At 35.8% G+C, this 20,842-nt stretch overlaps 1 protein-coding gene and 1 pseudogene across 1 annotated transcript; one reads left to right on the forward strand and one right to left on the reverse strand.

Moving 5' to 3' along the window:
* Window positions 1–7,613: 7,613 nt before the first annotated feature.
* Window positions 7,614–18,333, forward strand: LOC148854693 (ATP-dependent RNA helicase HAS1-like). Its single transcript, XM_088941124.1, has 12 exons — window positions 7,614–8,229; window positions 9,396–9,581; window positions 11,191–11,376; window positions 14,755–14,838; window positions 16,305–16,346; window positions 16,423–16,494; window positions 16,616–16,915; window positions 17,024–17,062; window positions 17,167–17,271; window positions 17,600–17,668; window positions 17,751–17,876; window positions 17,957–18,333. The coding sequence occupies exons 1-12, from the start codon at window positions 7,645–7,647 to the stop codon at window positions 18,137–18,139; spliced, it is 1,977 nt and encodes a 658-aa protein (XP_088797250.1). The 5' UTR covers window positions 7,614–7,644; the 3' UTR covers window positions 18,140–18,333.
* A 1,592-nt stretch (window positions 18,334–19,925) lies between these two features.
* On the reverse strand, window positions 19,926–20,539 carry LOC148854694 (early nodulin-like protein 6 pseudogene; annotated as a pseudogene).
* Window positions 20,540–20,842: the final 303 nt, after the last annotated feature.

Here is a 20,842-nt window from a genome sequence, read left to right on the forward strand (position 1 = left end):
ACTTCGGATAATTTTGGCTAACTTCAAAATTTGCCTTTAATTTTGCATGGGGATGATCTTTAATAGAAAACTGCCTTTGCAACCAAGTATTGTCCTTCAAATCATGTACTTCAAGCATATCATTCCATGCTTGTAAACATGTGTCATACACAAATCCGAAAGCATGTATTTGGCAAAATTGACTTAACAACACTCGCCATGGCAACACTTTGATATGTAAGAATAATCTTTGGCCTCTTTCCTGACATTGCCTCAATAAATGTATGAAACAACCACTCAAATGATTCAATGGTTTAGTAGAACACCCTCAAAAATTATAGATTGTTTATGGTGGTTTACACCAGCAAACAGCTCAAATGGTTGACCTTCACGATTCGTTCTATACGTCGTGTCAAAGCATACTACATCACCGTAGCTACATTATGGCTTTAGGAGTAGTTCTTATAATATGATGGAAAGAAACCAATGTTTGCCTGACCACCTGCTTGTCTACCCATGAACTCAACCATGGCTTTAGGAGTAGTTCCTAAATCACCGGCCAAGTCTGATGTGGCAGCTTGTGCCTTTGTGAATTTTCTTTGAGACCTCAAAAATATACTTCTCTGCGGGCTAACAACATCATGACTATGACATTTTAAAACCTTGCTTGCCACAAAAATACCTCCTACTTGTTATCAACCCATGCTTGTTTTTAGTTTTCCAATCTTTTCTAACAGTGGACCCCTTTCTTTTAGCATAGCTATTATAAAAACAATATGCACTTTCTTCACTTTCAAACTCTAATTGGTGTGCTATTCCACCGTTATAAAGGTTACCCATATCAAATGAATTGTCTTCTTTTCCACCACAAATTGTTTTTTTTTTTTTTACCTTTAATAAAAAATAATAATAAATTTAAGAGTTCCTTTATCAGCTACTTAAACATACCAAATAAATATGATTAATCAAAATATACTTACATTTAAATAGATGAACATGAGATTTGTCAATACTAGGAGAGAGTGATTGATAATTCAATGCAAGTAAGTTGATAAATTGACCTAATGAATGTGAAAGAAAATATGTGAAACCCCATTTTTCATAAATGATAAATTGAAAATATTTGAATGAAATGAATCGGTCATATATTGCATATGAGATACATAGCAAACAAAAAATAACAAAATGGACCAATGACCTTACATTTATCATTCTTTGTTTTTTTTTTTTTGTTCTTTTCTAATCTTCCTTATTAATAATTAAAAGTTGGGGAAGTTGTCATTTTTCTTTTTTTTTAGGTGTTTAGAGAAAATTTTAGTAACAACTTCTAGTACCAAGATTATTTTTTTAAGAATAAAACATGTAAATAAGCCATTATTAGTTGGTGAAAACAACTTTTAACCCCAAATGTAAGGTATAATACATATAAGATCAATGATTGCAACATGTATTCATTATTTGGATGGCTGTAGACTTGGGTTTAGTAGTTGATTTTCCACATGAGCAGAAAGTAAATAAATTTTAGTGCCAACATCAATTATGCAAGAAAAAATTAAAATGAATATACCTTGTTTTAATTTTTTGAGTTAGTAATAAATTACATGATACATATTTGGAGTTGACTCAACAACCTCCCATCCATAAAATGGGAAATAAATTTGAGTTTTTCTTTTTTTCTTTCCATGGTTGTTTGTCATGTTATATGAGAGACTTGTAATAATTAGATTTTCAGAAATACAAAAATACAGCTTTTGTGTTTAATAAAAAAACCCTCAAGAATTAGCAGCTGCCTGGGAAGAAATGTTGGATACTCTGAATTGTTTGGTGTTCACATAGAATCAATCATCCCTCTCACATACTACTAATCACATCACATTACAGAGCAACCCATTTTAAACTATGAAATTCAAGTGAATGGTTCTTTCAATTAGTATTACTAATTGCCAATAGGTATGTGTGTTTGGAAGAGCTTTTCTTTTTTAAATGATCAAAAAAGATAATATACAACTTGCAAAGTAGCCATCAATCATCATGCTCTGGTGCTATTAGCCATCAATCTTCATGCTTGCCCAATAGCTAAAAAGACTTTCAACTATCTTGCTTTTTGCTTCAATTGGATGTCAGAAAATAGTCTAAAATTGAAAGGTGTAGCAAGCTTATGGGAATAAAAAACTCCTTTACCATTAGATTTTCTATTTTTGAAATTCTATAAATAATATTGTGTATGTTGAACAACGAATATAGGTTAACACAAACAACAAATGTAAAATTGGACAAAAAAAAAAAAACAAAAAAGAAATACTCAATAGATTAAGAGAAAAAAAAAAGGCTTCCAAACATTCATACAACATTATTACCTGCTTAAAAAGGAAAAAAAAAAAAAAGATTCTACCTTCAGCATTAAGGAAATATGAAAAACCCTAGACACAGATACCAACTTTCCTCTGAATACTCTTGATGCTTGAAACTTTTCGTTAACACCGTTGTTGTTGCCGTTAAAATCCACAGTTGTCATTCTGTTGCGGTTTAAACACCGTTGGCGAAGGCTTGTTGCTGGTGGGGTTGGGGGAGAAAGGTTAGAGTATGGGAATGTGAAGGCTTTGAAATTTTTTGTCGGTAATTTAACTTAAGTTATCAATTTTTTATTTAAAACTAATGTTGTCAGTCATAACATTTTTAACTGGTTGTAGGTAATAGTATGTGGAGCATCGAATGACATGTCAAAACTTTAATGAACTCGAAGAGAAAATTCCTTCGAGTCCAAACGTACTGTAATTAGTTATTACATAATATTAATTAGTTAATCAAAAGGTCATGTAATTAAATATTAATTAGTTAATTATTCTCATTACTTAATATTTTAATCATTAGTATTTTATTTTATTAATACCTATGCTTTAATTATTAATTTTAATAATTTAGTACTAACCCTTTTCATTTATTAACTATTTATTTTTAAATTGTTTTAATTAAATTATCAATAATAAAATAATTTGTTGTTAATTATTAATTAACTATATTGTTATGATTTAGTATTTTATTATATTATTAATTTTATATTAATTATTAAATTTTATTATTAATATTAATATTTATTTATTGATTAATAATATTAATATTTAATCTGAAATATTAGTTAATTATTAAATTATTTTTAATTGATTAATATTTTTATTTATTAATTTTGATTAAATTATCTTAGTAATATAATTTTAAAAATAAAAATTTATTAATGGGTCATGTCTCTAATATTAACTCTTAGAAATGCTACAAGGTACATGGTTTTTATTGTTAAACAAACTTCCCCCTTCATTCTTACTTGTTTTCCCACCAAAATGGTGGGATTCTACGTCCCAAGAATTGGGATCTATAATGACACAATTTTCCCATCCCATCTCATGACATCCCACAAATCAACCATGGGAAGGGAAGAACATTCCAAAATATTCTATATTGTCCCATCCCATCCCACAAACCAAACGGAGCCTAAATAGTGTTGATGATAAAACTAACAAGGAAATCTTGGGGCCATATCTATTCCATAATGACCTTCACCTTCCACAATACCGATAAGATATTTCTGATGGTTGGCTTTTCGTTTTTTGGTTTTTGGTTTAACCTATTTGTCTTAACCTTTTGGTGTCTCGATTCTTTGGTGGTAAGGTTCAATAGATGGGGTCTAGGTAGAAACAATTCCAAATTGATTATTATATTTAAATGATAACTTAATATTTAAATTTTGATAATATAACTTTAATAAAAATGCTAGAAAAATACTACATTATTTATATTTTAATAAATTAAACATTTGTAATTAATATTAATTATCTTATTTATCATCTATCAAATTTACCATTTCAAATATAAAATATGATGAAATTAAGAAAATATTATATATTTAATAAAATAATCAATTCAGGTCCATCAAGTAGATCCGGCCCATTGACAGCCCTAGTGGTAATTTTTTTTTTTTTTTTTTTTGTGTGTGTGTGTGTGTTTTATCATGTTGTTTTAGTTTAGTGGTGATTAATTTCACATTCTATGGTTTTTTGGGGTAAATTACAAAGACCTACCGATACAATGGGGTTAGTGACAACTACTCTCTAAACTTTTATTTTGCAACAAATACCCTTAGTTGTCAAGCCAGGTGACAAAATGCATTCAATTACCAAAATGCCCACCTAAACTATTTTGTAGTTTATGACTTAGGTCGGTAGTGTTACAGAGTTGTGCAACAAGCTAGTAAAAACATCTATGCCGACGATTTTGGAGACCTAAGAGATTTTTTTTTTTTTTTGGGGGGGGGGGGAAGAATGAAAATGAACAACATAGGGCACTTGTTAGTTTGGGAAAAATCATTTTTAGGGGAAAAAACAGTATATTCATAGCAATAATTTCTCATTTTGCCCATTATTGCTCATTTTAGAATTTCGTCTTAGACAAACATGAGAAAGAATGAGAATTGAACCAAAATGGCACTAGTGTCTTGTAACCACTAGTGTGGGATGTATACTTGCCAAAAGAGCAGTGTTGTGTATGGCATTAATTCAGGTGCACTCTATTCTCTTTGCATCTTATTGTAGGCCATGGGTTATTATCTAAATTCATGATGAAGGATGTCATCCAGTTAGTTTCATCCATCAACCATTGATGATGACTCATGGTTAAATTTTGTATTCTGGTCCATCACATAACAACCATATTAAAGGGTAAGGCTTCAAACATGAGGGCAGCCACAAGCCAATAGGGGTGTAAATGGATTGAATTCGAATTGAATCAAGCAATATCCAAATTTGAATCTGAGACAATGAGATAAGAGTCTGTGTAAAATATTACATGTGTATCCTAGTTGGATATTGCTTACTTCCTTTTTCCTTGCAAGAAGGGACCCCCTCAGTGCCAATGTTTTGAAGTGTAGTCTTGTATTTTCAAAATATTTAATTAATATATGTCACCACATTATACAAATAATTGATGGTCCGTTAACAGAAGGTGCTGGATTTACATGTTTTGAAAGTTTGGATTCTTAATTGACACATTTTAAAGTTCGGGGACCAAAGTGACACTAGACCCAAAGTCCATGATACTAATATGAAGTTTTCATATGCTCCTGCTTCTAACCAAAAGCATGAAATTATTGAGCTATATCCACCTCATCAATTTGTAGCCATGTATATATGCATTAGAATTTATTTCTTAAGCAAAGGAATATTGTTTTATTTTTTTTTTCAAACACAGAGCTCTCCTCACTCTAGACTCTATTTGAATTCAACAATTTTGATTTTTTGAGTTTATATTTAGGGAAAATTCCCGATCAGTACCTTGTACTTTGGCTTGAGTGATAATTTGGTCCTCGAACTTTAAAATGCTATAATTCAGTATCCAAACTTTCAAATGTGACAATCCAATACCTGTCGTTAACTAGTCCGTTAATCAACTGTTAAGTGACATTTGAAAAGTCAAAAATGTTATCTAATTCTCTTTATCAACCATCCAAATGTTGATAAAAAACTGAATAGTCCCAAATCCTAGTCTCTTCTATTAAAAAAAAGTTGGTGACTGTTTAGAAGAATCTATAATTTGGGACTATTCATTTTATTGTCAATGTTTGGGTGGTTCATAAAGAGAATTAGATGGCATTCTTAGGGCATTTTTTACTTTTTAAATGTCACTTAACGACTGATTAACGAATTGGTTAATGGCAGGTATTGGATTGTCACATTTTGAAAGTTCGGATACTACATTGTTACATTTTGAAAGTTTGGTTACTGAATTATCGCATTTTAAAGTTTGGGGACCAAATTGTCACTCGAGCCAAAGTACATGGTACTTATCAGGAATTTTCCCTTATATTTAGAAAACCACAAACATGAATCATGATTCCTAGTATTATAAGAAACAACAATTGTTATCAGCATTGCTGCTCCCATGGGCCGGTATTAGTTCGTAGTTCATGTTTTAGAGGGTACTTATCAAGAATTTTCCCATATATTTTGAAAACCAAAAACATGAAACACGATTCCTAGTATTAGAAGAAATAGCAATTGTTATCAGCGTTCCTCCTGTGGGCCTGTATTAATTCGTAGTTCATGTTTTAGAGGAATTGGGATATGCTCCTCACCGGATGCACCTCACACCGACCTTATAGGCACATTCAACCATGTATTGGGAATATCTCTCATGAACAATGACTCATAAATACAGAAGATGTTCCCCATACATGATGGAATGTGCTTGTGAGGTCGATGTGAGGTGCTATGTGTGAAGAACAAATCCAGACTTGTTTTGAATTGAGATTTGCTCCTTATTGAACGCGAGATCGGATATGAACCTTACACAAGGCGCCTCACACCGACTTCACAAAATACATCCCACCATGTATTGGGAACATTTCCTATACTTATGTGTTATTATTTAGGGATTATAGCCGATAAGGGCGTGACGGGATCTGCTCGTCACGAATGGGTGCCTCACAGGCACATCCACCATGTATTGGGAACATCTCCCGTGAATAATAACCAATAAGTACTAGAGATGTTCCCAATGCATGATAGGATGTGAGTGTGAGGTGCTAGGCATGAGGAGTAGATTAGTCTCAATAAGTGCAACTTTTGGGCCCTATATCAATAAAAATAATACTTTTAATATAATTTCTAAAATATGTTAACTTTTTAAAAAATATATCAAATAAGGGCAAAAACAATGTTCTTCTTCTTCCTCTTCCAAACCACTTCTGCCCCACACCAGCCCTACAAACCTCAATGACTACCACCCTCTAGTGCCGCCTCCAGCAATGCCTCTACCCACCTTCGACAATGTTGCTGACCACCTCATGTCGTCTAATTGGTGTTGCTGAAGGTGGGCGGAGGCGACAACACTGGTGGATGGTAGTCATTGAGACTTACAGGGGCTGGGGTGGAGGTGGGAAGAGGCGGTGCTAGTGGATGGTAGTCATTGAGATTCACAGGGTTGGGGTGGAGGTGGGCAGAGGCGACGTTGTCAGAGGTGGCAGTGGCAATGCTAGTGGATGATAGCCATTGAGATTTGCAGGGCTAGGGTGAAGGTGGGTAGAGGTCGGAGGAGGCGGCGGTGGTGGCAGAAACACCGGTGGATGGTAGTCATTGAGATTTGCACACTGGGGCAGAGGTGGGCGGAGGTGGGTAGAGGCATTGCCGAAGGTTGCCTGAGGTGGCAGCAAGCGATGACATTGATGGATGGTTTGTAGAAAGATGAAGATAAACAGTATTTTTGTCCTTATTTAATATATTTAAAAAAAATTAATCTATTTTAACAATTATATTAAAGTATTATTTTTATTGAGGTCCGATTGTTGTGAGGTATCCTTCGTGAGTAACAATCACTAATGCACCTCGCATCAACCTCATGTATTGAGAACATTTCTCTATGAATAACAATATATTCCCGACGTGCGACTGGGACGCGTTGTGAGGTCGTGTTGTGAGTATCCGGATTCGTATGGGTTTGGGAATTCTTATTAATTCGAATTTGGTCTCACAAAATTGTCCTCACAGCGTTTTACAGCCGTACATTGTGATTATATCGGTACTATGTTTTTATTGATGGAAGATATTCCCAATTAACAGCTGGGGCTGTGATGACGGTCTTGTGAAAGACCAAATCCGAATTCCTGGCTGATGCTCAAAGATGGGCGGCTCGACCGTCTTTAGGGCCTCGGGCCCTCGACAAATAGGAACGCGGGAAGTTGGAACCGAGCCGAAAACCCTAGAAAAACTAACAAAGGGCTGGTCTTCCTTCTCTTTTGGTGAGTGTAGCACCTCCCTCTACTTCGTTCCAAGAAGCAAAGGAACAGAGAACGCCATGGCTGTTCCAGAAGGAAAGCTTCACGGTGAAAACGAAGAAGAGAAGAAGAAGAGGAAGAGAAAGAGGGCTAAGAAGAGAGCACTTGCAGACTCCGAAGCTGTGAAAACCAATCGAGAGATTGAAGACGGAGACGAAGAAGAAGAAGAAGACGCAAGAGTAGCAGCCGAAGCAGAAGCAGAAGATGAAGAAGTGGGCATTGCAGAGAAGATGGATCGAGACTCGACTGAGGATGGAGAAAGCAGTGAGGACGACGAGAGGAAAGCCGAGGATGCCACGGAGGAGAAGAAGAAGAAGAAGAAGTTGCAGGCTGGATCAGGAATCATGAGCACTGAGTCTTTCTCTCGGTTGGGCCTTTCTGAACCCACCATGAAAGCCATTCAAGACATGGGCTTTGATAAAATGACTGAGGTAGACATTTATTTTCTTTCACTTCACTGCGGTTCGATACCCTAGGAGTTCTTACCACGGGTTTCAGGTTGAACCAAGTACTTGGCTTTCCATAGTGTTGGGGGAGTTAATGGGTACAAATACAAAAGTAAAATAAGAGAATTTATCTAGCGAGACAATTTGATATTTTCGTAGACAATTTCTGGCAAAAAGACCAATCAAAAAATTTGTTTAATTCAAAAGTTGAAATCATTGTTGAACAGACAACCTACTTGAACGTTAGCTCACGCTTTCAAGTTTCAACCCAACTGTTGTTTTCATAGTCCAACCCCCGTACCAGTTTTTTGCCTTTTGCTGTCAAATTCGCTTATCCTAGACCTGGGTCTTGTTATACGGGTTTCGTTTGCATATAGGTTCTATGATTTAAAGTTTTAAACAGTTACTTCTTTTCTTCCTCAGCTGAAAAAATAGCATATGTTCCATTTGTGCACTTTGGCTGGTTTTCAACAAGAAATCTTATTAAAAGACAATTAGACATGAACAAGCTAGTTTTCTGAATCTCATAGTCGTACGCCTCCAACGTTTATGGAACAATGTGGTTATTTAACTAAAAAGAGTAGCTTTGATTATATGATCTTGTTCAGCAGCTTTATACTTACCTTTTGCAACTTTATTTCCAATCATTGGTTTGAAGTTCATTTCTTTTTAAAATATTATCTACTTGCGTTGAAATGAGGCATTGAATGAACTATTCAGTTAGAGATCCTTGTTTACCAATTATTGCCCATGAAAAATATTCTGATTACTGGAATGAGTTCAGCTTTATTTTTTTTGAAGAAAACTCTGGATCATACATCATCTCTTCTTTTTTCCAAAGTATCATTATTTGATCTCATATTACTAGGTAATGCAACCTATTGAATGATAAAAAGTAACCAAATTTTTGCATTGATTGCCAAGGGAGTTTGCCAAAATTCTATGCTATAGGATAGCATACTTGCTATGCAATGTTTATTTTAACCGACTTAATTTTTTGTCTCCTTTTGTTATCTGGTATATCATTCCATTATAAAAGATTTTATTTTAATTGGTTAAAGTATTTTATTCTTTTGACAGTTCACCCTCACATGCAAAATCTCTTTTGAGAATCAGCTCCCTGATTTTTCATATCTCACTTTTGGCCGCAGATTCAAGCTAGAGCTATTCCACCGCTTTTAGAAGGCAAGGACGTTCTTGGAGCTGCAAGGACTGGTGCTGGAAAGACCCTTGCTTTTTTAGTGCCAGCTATTGAGTTGTTATATCACATCCGTTTTTCTCATCGTAATGGAACAGGTGTTGTTGTTATTTGCCCAACAAGGGAGCTTGCTATACAGGTAGAAGTCCTGATATCCTTCTTAGGTCTCTTATAAACCAAAAAAATCAAGGGAAAAGTTAAGTTTCTAGTTCATCATCATAATATCATTAATTTCTGTTAGGGTATTTGGGCATCTTAAGCTTTCAGACATCTAGTTGTGGTCTTTTTTATTCATCTAACATGAGATGCGTGCCATTCATTTAGCTCTGCTTGTGTCATTGTTTAGTTATATTGTATTATTTCTTGAAAATTACATACTTACAGTGGTATTCTTACTTGAATGTTGTTGGGTATTTGGACATTTTAAGCTTTCAGACATCTAGTTGTGGTCTTTTTTATTCATCTAACATGAAATGCATGCCATTCATTTAGCTCCGCTTGTGTCATTGTTTAGTTATATTGTATTATTTCTTGAATATTACATTACTTACATTGGTATTCTTACTTGAATGTTGTTGGGTATTTGTGCATCCTTTCATGCAAAACTAGTGCCGTTGTTGAATCCAGATTAAATCAGAAATTACAATAGGGATTTGAAATGAATGGGAGGTCAAAGCTTATAGAGACAGAAAGTGAAAATGGTTTAGATGGGTGGATTGGCCTAAAAGTCCATGTGGACAAGTCCATAGTCTAACCGTCTAAGGGCTAAAAGCCAATATATATATAGGCCTATTCCAGTATGCTTAGCTTGAAAAATGTATGAAATAGTTCTTCAGCTAATATGGGCTTACGAAATATTTATCCAATCAAGTGCTTATAAGATTCTTATGATTTAGCGTTGTCTCTTTAGTATATTCACACTACTGATGCAACTTTATTATTTTTATTTAGTTTATTTTTAGGAAAGTAGTGGTAAATGTTGAAAAATAGTGAATAAGGAAGAAAGAGGCCCAAATGCACAGCAAGTTAGTACTTGCACCTTACGACAGTGACCCAGTCGATGAAAACAATAGAAAACACTAATTAGTAATTATCAACAAAGGTTTACAACTAAACCAGCTCCAACATAAAGTGTGTATCGTATCATATGCAAAAGACTCAAGTTTGGGTTCTGTGACATAGGCAATATCCTCCTACGCTCCTTACTCTTTTGTTTTCCTTTAGTTTTCCACTCTATCACCCACCACAGGAGTCCCCATTGACATCTTATCTAACCAGTTTGGCCATGTATCTAATCCCAGGCTTACTATTTTGGACACCTCTTAGTCTATCCTGCATTGGTCTTTTCTTGGTTGGATAAGCAGTTTAAGAAGGTTTTCTTGTGTTTATGTTCACTCTTTAGAATATTCAATCATCAGAAGATTTTTTTTACCATCTTTGATAGCATGAGGCTGCGTTATGATCTCTTGAAAGGTTGTAACTTTTTGCAAGTAAAATAAAAATTGTAGATGTTGGGCAAAATGTGCAGTAATTCGTAGCTGCCAATTAAATTGTGAAATGTGAATATATTTTACTTCTTGCTTATGAAATAGTTAAGCAATGCATGAATTTATATAGCTTCTGTAACATTTTTATAACATATTCAATTCCAAGTTTTAACTAGTAACACCTAGGTACCATGTAGCTTCTGTAATATTTTTATATGAAATTTTCTGCTTCTGGACTAATTCTCTATTGACATGGTATAGACACATGCTGTTGCTAAGGAACTTCTCAAATACCACACACAAACTGTTGGAATGATCATTGGTGGTGCAGCTCGGAGGGGAGAAGCAGAACGCCTTGTGAAAGGAGTAAATCTGTTAATAGCTACCCCTGGGAGGCTTCTTGACCATCTTCAAAATACCAAAGGCTTCATATATAAGAATTTGAAGGTAAGTGTGTCTTTCCTTTTTCTTTTCCACAGTCATGTTGTTTACTTGTTTGTGATGTGGACGAGTTTGGGGTGGGCAAGTGTCATTGGGGGGGGGGGTTGGGGTCAGGGCTAGCTATAGTTTGTCAATGATTGAAATCTCGTTATGGTATATGCAGTCTCCTGCAGTGATCATTAGTCATGGTCCAAATGGGTAGATTAGAATATTGGGAAAGAGATTATGATGCAAGAAAATAGCTTTAATGTTTGGATCAATGGGTTAGCTGAATTATTGGTGGAACCAGGGACAACAAAGGAACATTCATTTGGGGGACAGATGCAAGTAATATACTAGAATTTGGGATAGGTGGGACCTGAAGCATTATATGTAAATATTCATTTTTTTTCTATCACAATCAATAAATTTTACTGTTCTCAATGAAAAAAGTTTTGAAGTTTTTAGTTGTTTAATCAAGTCTTTATGGCCAGTCTCAAATATGGAATAGGAATGTAAATAAAGGAAATGAGAAGCCTTTTGTGTGGTAATTTTTAGGAGGAAGCTAATAAGAGAAACCATTAGTAAAACGAGAGGAAATTGTTGGAGAAAATGTACAAGAGCATACAAAAAGAAAAATGAAGTCTCATCCACCAATGGCCAAAAATTATGAAGGCATAGAGTTATTGCTATGAAAAAACCCCCTCTTCCTAACATGAATGCTTAATGGTCCACTACAAAGGGAAGGGACAAGCTATTATGAAAACTTAAGAAACTACTCTGGAGCTGCAGCCTGCAGGAGAAATTCATTCAAAGGAATAACAATTGCAACTTTATGTATTTATTCTGGTTGTTCTCCTTGTCACATAAACAACTAGCCTGTAATTGTTTACTTAATTAAAATTTTGTGTTGTGAGGTAACCTAGAAATCCCATCTCATTTTCTGGCAAAACATGGTGTATATAGCTTGCTTTCAAAATATTCATTTGAAATATGGTTTTATGGACGACCCAGAGGCATACAATGCTTTTGATAATGGACTGGTATAAATTTGGATCCCCTATAACTATAGTATGTAGGCCTTGTTGTTTGGACAATCAGGATTCACTATCAAATGAGTCCCTAACAAGAGATCTTCTAGGCCTAAAGTCAGCAGATATTCAGAACTTTGCATTTGTGCCAAATTTATTAAATTGAACTTTGACTGGAGCAGCCAAGCTAATTCCTGGGCCTTCGGGAGTAGGGGGTGTGCTAAGGAATAAGGACAGCAGCATTGTCTCATTATTCTCAGGACTGGTGGGATTGGAAGACTCTACAAGAGCTGAGTTACTAGCTGCTGTTCAAGGGATTCAGGTTGCTAACCAGCTTGGGGTGGAACATCTTATAATTGCAGGAGATTCTCAGGTGGTAGTAGGGTGGCTGTTAAATCGAAACACTGCCATATCGGGATATAGAGATCTCCTCAAAAGAGTGAAGTGGCTGACTAGAACTATGAGAGTGGATGTTAAATGGGTAAGTAGGTCAGCAAACAGTGGCTGATTCTTTGGCCAAGCGAAGGGTATCCAGGGGAGGTCTTTTTTGGGCATCTTTGTAACTTGTTCTAGTAAGTAGGGAAAACTATATCTGAATATTCTGGAGAGGTAGCATCTCGTTCCTCTCCTTGGGATGCTTGTACTTCTTAACTTTAGTATCTAATAAAATTTATTCAATTATCAAAAAAAATCTGAATGTTCTCAGGGTTTGAAAAACTCTGATAGTAATGTAAGATCATATGGTTAAGAAAAGGGTTTCTAGCAGATAAGGGCAACTTTTTGCCCTGAATATCAATAAAAGATATTTTTTTAATAAAAATAACAAAAATAAGGTTTTTTTTTTAAATATCAAAGAAGGGCAATGACACTATTCATCGTCTTCCTCTGCCTCTATCTGCTAAAAACCCGAACAAAAAAGAGAACGGAAAACCAGAAGTCAGTAACGGTAAACAAGAAACGGATTAAACCAGCACGAGCAATCTTGAGATACCTGCATTTTCCTGCACGGACAAAAGCAGGTAGCAGACAAACCTGATTTCCTAACAAGCCTGATTTCGTCGGTAAACCAGGTATCTGTAACGGTAACGGAAAACCAGGTTCTCTATTTCCTCATAATGGACGAACCTTACGGATTCCTTCAGAACAAGCAGGTATCTCTACCAGTACAGGGAACCTGGTTTACCATTATGGATTCTCTCTCTTACCGCCAAGAACAAGCAGGCGGCCATGTCCCTACCTCCACGATCTCTACCTCTACGGTTTTTGCATCCGGTACAGAAACCAGGATGCTCAACGCTAAAGCCGCTTTATCTACCATACTGGACTCGAGACCCGCCATTAATTCAACAAGTGGTTTCTTGAAGCTGAGCATCGGAAGAGGAGATAAGAAAGGCAGAGGAAGAGGAAGACGATGAACAGTGTCATTGCCCTTGATATTTTTCAAAAAAGTTACCTTTTTTGGTTATTTTATAAAAATATTATCTTTTATTGATATTCAGGGCAAAAAGTTGTCCTTATCTGCTAGAAACTTTTAAAAAAATCTTCCAATCATGCTTAGTTGGCATAGGAAATGTCTTAGGCCCCTTTAGTTGTCTGTTCCGATCCTCTGAATGTGGAATTCATGATGGTTTCATAGGCTCCCGGACCAATCTTCTGCACCTTGGCTGCAGATTGAAGATACTCCTTTGTGCATCCCACCTTCCTCTCTTGTTGTTTGGCTGGATGCTTTTGTCAAGTCAAATCCTGTTTAAATGACCCCAGTTATTTCTGTCGTGTAGAGGGATAATTTTGCAAATTCAGACTGCCCATCAAATGGGTGTCCTTCCTGATCAACCATCTCTTCACTACCATACTCCATATCAACCTATAGCTTACCTAAGATTGAAGTTTTCACTGAATGATATCAACTGTAAAAGTTCTTAATATCTTTTTTCTTTTTAATTCAAAGGAATTGTTACAAAGAGTATGTTATTTTGGATATGTGGCAATGGGTAAGGGTTTCAGATGAAACTTGTCTTATGAATCAGGGTGGAGAGAGGAACATAGGGTCCCCTTCTTGGTTCAAGCATCTTATCATGAATGCTACTGTCATTTAGACTTTATTCTCTAGTCAACCCTAGGAGCAACCACTTTCCTATTATATGATCCTATATGTTATAAGCTGCTTTGTCTTGCATATTATTCTTTATCTTGTTACGACTTCATATTACCATCAGAAACATGAGCTTCTTTAACTCAAATATTCATTTTTATTTCTCGTTCATAAATACAGAGTACTTGGTCTTGTTTCATCAAGCTTTCCTTCTTGATTTCTGATTTACTATCTGTTATTGTATAAATGCTATTTTTTTCTTAGATACTATTTGATGTGCAGTGCCTTACGATTGATGAAGCTGACAGAATATTGGAAGCAAACTTTGAGGATGACATGAGGCAGATTATTAAAATCCTACCGAAGGTAACCAATTGGTTGAGTTTTAGTGTGAAATCTTAGTGGGTGTTCGACAAAACCATGTTGTCAAACAGCCCCTTAAACAACTAATATGAAATTGCCTATTTCCTTGTTAGCTTCAACTAATCTAAAGACTGCAAAAATAAATGGCATTTGTTATAGGTGATGTTGTGTTAGGACTTAGTTGTGATCAGTGTTTATAAATAAATAAAATAAAACACCAGTCTTGAACTTGGCCAACCTAGTTGCTTGACTTTCATTATCATAGTTTCATTTTTTTGGCATTAGGTGATACAACATCTTACTAATGTGTGCATGTGGTTTTTTTTTTTATTAGTAATGGAAATTTTATTAACTATGGAAAGCAATTAAATATGTAGACTGTGTTGATACAATCCCTTAGATTAACTGGTACTTTCTCTCTACTCCCTTATTATCATGCAGACGCCCATGAGATGAAGAACTAGATTGGTTATTTTTTTTAAAGGGAAAATAAGGAGATGCACCTATTGATAAAAAAAAAGAAGATGCACCTGTTATAAAAAATGAATCTGTTACAAGGGGCCAAAAGATCTAGGGGCAGACCAGAAAGGACTTCAGTAGAAGAATAAGAAATGATTCAAACACATGATTTAACAATAGATATGGCACCAACAACACGAAATGGTGATACAGGACTCATGTGGCCAACCCCACATTGTTGGGACAAGGCTTAGATGATGATGAAAAAGGGAGAGTAAGGAGATTGAATAGTTGATAAGAAGGTTCTATTACCTATTATACATTGGTTAATCTTGTATTAAGAATCTAAGGTTGAGTTTATCTCAATTTTTAGCAATTTATGGATCTTCTGGTGAAATTTAGCATGGAATGTTTATCTACCCTGTGTGCTGAATGTTACATTATTACTTCATATAAACTATTTCTTATGTTTCTATGTTGCATTCATATTCATATGAGCCTTAAAATTGGTATTTTTAATGTACTTATGAGATTGATGCGAGTTTCCCTGGCATATATATGTTTTTTGTAATCATTCCACCATGTCCATGTGTTTCTTAAGCATAGCTTTAGACATACCTAAAATTGCCTTTACTATATGTGATACCAATACTTTGAACCTTGGTTGTTCTCTGTGTAGAGGGTTGCACAATGTAAAGGTTTTTCTAATGGGCTCTTACCCTACTTTGTACATTTGTGTACTATAGGAAAAAGAATTATAATAAATAGAGATTCAAGATAGGCCTAATGAAAGAATGATGGAATGCTCTTGGACAATTAGATGAAATCTACCTATATTTATTTGTGATTGGTAATTGCATGTTGTTTTGACTGCAGTAACATTTCTTTTTGAGAAAGGTAAGGTAATTTTATTAATACAAAACAAGAGTACAATATTGCAAGTGTGGAGTTGTATTTTTGTCAATATTCTATGCATCATGAGTTAATTGAGGTGTCCTGTGATATGCTAGGAGAGGCAAACAGCTCTGTTCTCTGCTACCCAGACTACTAAGGTTTGTATTTCTCATTCAAAATTTTACTACTCATTCTGCCTGTTTTGGTAATCTCAGAGTATATTTCATACTGCAGGTTGAAGATCTTGCACGGTTGTCTTTTCAGACAACTCCTGTATATATTGGGGTTGATGATGGAAGGTCAAAGGTAAATATTCAATCATGAGATACCATGATACCATGCTTCTTTCATGATCTCAATTGTTAATAAAAGCTATCGTAATTCTTGGAAATATATGTTTACCAAAAAAGTATTCTTGTAAATGTAGGTTACCAATGAGGGGCTGCAGCAAGGCTACTGTGTTGTGCCAAGTGCCAAGAGATTTCTTGTTCTCTATTCTTTCTTGAAGAGGAACGCATCAAAGAAAGTTATGGTTTTCTTCTCTTCATGTAACTCAGTCAAATTTCATGCAGACCTTCTTAGATACATTAAGATGGATTGCTTCGATATCCATGGACAGCAAAAACAAGTCAAAAGGACATCCACCTTTTTTGACTTCTGCAATGCAGAGAGGGGAATTTTATTGTGTACTAATGTTGCTGCCCGTGGGCTTGATATTCGTGGCGTGGTATGTTTCTTTCTTCTACATATTGACCATGGTCTGTTGTTAGTTGTTACAATTCTTTGTTTGATCTTACTTTGATTTCTTCTCCTTTTCTTCTTTTTTCATTCATAGGACTGGATCGTGCAGTATGATCCTCCAGATGACCCTAAGGTGCCTGTGTTTGTTCTCTGCTAACATGTTATTGTTTCATAGTCATAGTCTCTGTATCCTTGTGAAACTACTTTTATTAACCGTTGGTTGTTTGCCATTTTCAGGAGTATATTCACCGGGTTGGTCGAACAGCCCGTGGAGAAGGTGCAGAAGGTCATGGCTTGCTCTTCCTGATACCAGAGGAGTTGCAATTTCTTCGTTATCTTAAGGTCTAGTATTTTCATAAACAAGACGTTTATCTTCATTGGTTGATTGAATTGAGAGGTTGGACTGTAGGATGTTCTGAACTTTAGTAGTCGAGTTTTGATTTTTACCCTTATTTGATACTAGTTAAATTCTCTTGGGCTTTTCTGATATAGTTGTTAATATGTTAAACAATCAAATGTAGAGATCTTTGTACAGATTATGATATCCTAACACATTCATATTTAATACAAACCATTAAAGTTACCGTTCTCAAAATAAGATAAAATAAAAAAAAGACATTAGACTGAAGGATCTTATTTTGATCCATTCATCTTTTATATTTACTTTCAGGCAGTCAAAATACCCATTAAGGAGTATGAGTATGATCATAAAAAAGTGGTGAACGTGCAGTCAGTCCTGGTATTGTCTTTCTGCCATGTTTGTTATTTGATATTATTTATTAGCATTTAAAGTAAAGGGATCAACCTGGAAACTGATGCAGGAGGATCTGGTTGTCAACAACTATTATCTAAACCAATCTGCTAAGGATGCATACAGGTCGTACATATTAGCATATAATTCACATTCTATGAAAGACATCTTCAATGTTCACCGCCTTGATCTTCAGGTACTATCCAACAGTTCTATCTTCCAACGAGCATACATGGACATGGAACAAAATTCTGACTGAATCATTATTGTTGTCAGGCTGTTGCTGCTTCATTTTGCTTTTCCTGTCCTCCAAAAGTAAATCTGAACATAGACAGCAGTGCATCCAAGTTCAGGAAGAAGATGCGTAAAGTTGAAGGAACCCGGAATGGTTTCAGTGAAAGCAACCCTTATGGAAAGCAGAAAGGTGAAAATGATAAACGGCAATTTGTAAGGTACTAGCAGAATGGGCATTATTGAACAGCATGGTCTGCTCCAATTTTGAGCAGGTCGTCTCCAATTTTAGTAGAGATTAAGAATCCAGTTTGCCTGCTCACAAAATTTTCGTTTTTATAGTTATGTTAAAATATGTAACTGAATGGTGTAAAATCCTTTTATGAGCATGATTTAAGATATCTCCCTTTCAGATCACTAAAGTATCTGAGTTCTGAGGTAATAAATTTAAAATTGTTAATTTTTCTCAGGCATTTTATTTTCTTGATTCATTACCATATGATAAAAATTACTATTTGACATAGCATCTTACTTTGGAAATGGGCTCATCTATTGCGCACTTCCCTATGGGCCACTTGGGTTGTCTCTTAGATGGAAGAATGATGACATTGGAGGCTGGGTGGCAATTTCTGTTTGCATTGGACTTGGATGGTCGTCATATTTTGGATGCCATTTTATTTATCTTATTGATTGTACATTGTTCCACAGACTCCATATTCTGCTGTCTGAAAAGTCTCCAGCTAGTCACTAATTCACTATACATCCCAGTCCTAGTAACCCCTTTGTCCAAAGCCGTGTCCTTAACGTGTGTTAACCTGGAACACGGGATGAGCGCCCTGCAACTCCTGGGAAGTAACGATGATGTAAGAACTACAGAAGCAGGGACAGTTTTCCTCAAAACTCGAGGAATTGTACCATTTAAAAAATTGCAACTTTCCCACCCATCTGATCAAGGTCGTAACCAAGGTTGGCGTCTCGGCCTGTACAAGTACTATTTTGTATGTCAGTGTGTTATTTTTTTTACTGGTTCAGAGGGGCTGGTTTAAGGTCGGTCTATCCTCTGAACCACTTGCTGAATTGAAACACTCCCTGTAGGAGTGTATCGGGAAGGCTCTGATATGATACATATCAACCGATATAGGATGAAATTTTGAACCTGTAACATCTATTGTATTATTTTTGCATAATGTTAAGTGGCTATCCTGAAGATCTTAATGGAGTTTGGTTTAAGTGGCCTAATCTTTTTTTATTTTTTTTCAAGGGGTTACACGACGGGGGTAGTCCACCTCAACCCATAACCCCCCAAACCCAGGTGCAGGTGAGATTCAACCAGCAGGAGGTCTTACCAACCAGATGCTTGGCACTTTTTCTCCTAGTCTGGTTCTGAAATAATATCAATCCACCCACCCAATTAACAAATGCACTAGATGTATTTCCATGTGCATGGCGTGATGGTATTATTAATATCTAGACTACAAGCATTTGGATCATGTTTGAAGGCCATTTTTGCTCCATATACTTCCCTTCCCCCAAAAGACAAACTTAGGTCCCTAGAAGTTCAGAGAAAAAGGATGCATAAATTTGGAACTTGGAAGCCAAAATGGGCTCAATCTTCACTCCAGATCTGCTATTAACAAATTGTTCTCACATCCATACCCATCTGTGTATTGGGAACATTTTCGTATGAATGATAACGGAGATATCCCCAATGCACAGCTATAATTACTTGTGGGTAGGAAGTAACAGATCCGAGCCCATCAATCTTGGCTTTATATTTGAGGCCTTTTTTTTCTCAAGCTGGAGACAGAGAACAGACCAATTAATGGTAATACAGCACAAGCCCATTGAAGAAATCGTTCTTTAATCATATATATTCTAATAACTCTTTCCACTTTGAAATCAACAAAAATCTAATTACATTTCAATGAGATGGAGGCAATAGGGCACCTAACTTAATCCTAAAGGAACTAAGACTAAATTTAACCCAAAAAACAACAAAGAAAAAAGCCCATAACTAGACAAAGAAGAGCCCAATGACTGACAAGATGAACTGTGTAAGTGTCAAAGCGGGGAAGCCAGCCATTGCAACTGCACCATTTTGATCTGGTGAACTGCTCGTTCCGTTCTGGTTGCTAGGCGGGGAGTCGTTCTTGGGCTCCTCTAGCACCTTTATGATCATCTTCTGTCCCTTCTCACAGTGCCCGGAGACTCCACTGATAAAATAGAACAGGCCTGAATGGTCAAGTGTGATTTCTGTATCCCCATTGTTGGAGAAGAAGATGGGTTGAGTCGAGTGGCATTTGTCATAGTCCGATTCACTCACCACCATAACTGAATCCTTCTTGTACTTAAAACCTGAAACCATGGTGCAATATCAGATGCAATATTTACCTTCTAAATGCAAGAATTAAGAGTTAAAATGTACTTACGCACTGTGTCGTTGACTTGGAACCTGTTATGAGATGCCCATTTGTTGTACATTTGCTCATCTTTTGATGGAGGAACAACCCAACCTTCATCGTCACCAACATCAAATTCATTTGACTTCACATCGAGAAATAGAGAGTAAGAGACGAGGATAAGCACGAGAAAGACTTTGCAAGAAGAGACCATGAAAAGAGAAGCCATTTTCAGTTCTAACTGAGCTCTAAAGCTTGGGTGAGACTCGAGCGAGGAGATTGTTTTGAGTGCAAAATGTGATCAGTGAGTTGGGTTCAATATATTTAAACGTGAAGGGTGTTTGTGCTGTTACGAGTTAGTTACTGAGAGAGTGTGTGGGCGTGGAAATTCGGATAGTAGGATCATCCTATTGGAAGTAGTGGGTTTGTTGAACAAAATCGTTATTAGGAGAGACAGACCCATCTCTGACTCGATCGTGCTTTGTTTCCAAACAAGGGTAAATTGCTGAAATTTTCTCTAAATTTTGGTAAT

This window comes from Nelumbo lutea, chromosome 4 (assembly GCF_056320005.1).
Source record: "Nelumbo lutea isolate HS-2025 chromosome 4, American lotus-T2T, whole genome shotgun sequence".
Taxonomy (NCBI): Eukaryota; Viridiplantae; Streptophyta; class Magnoliopsida; order Proteales; family Nelumbonaceae; genus Nelumbo; species Nelumbo lutea.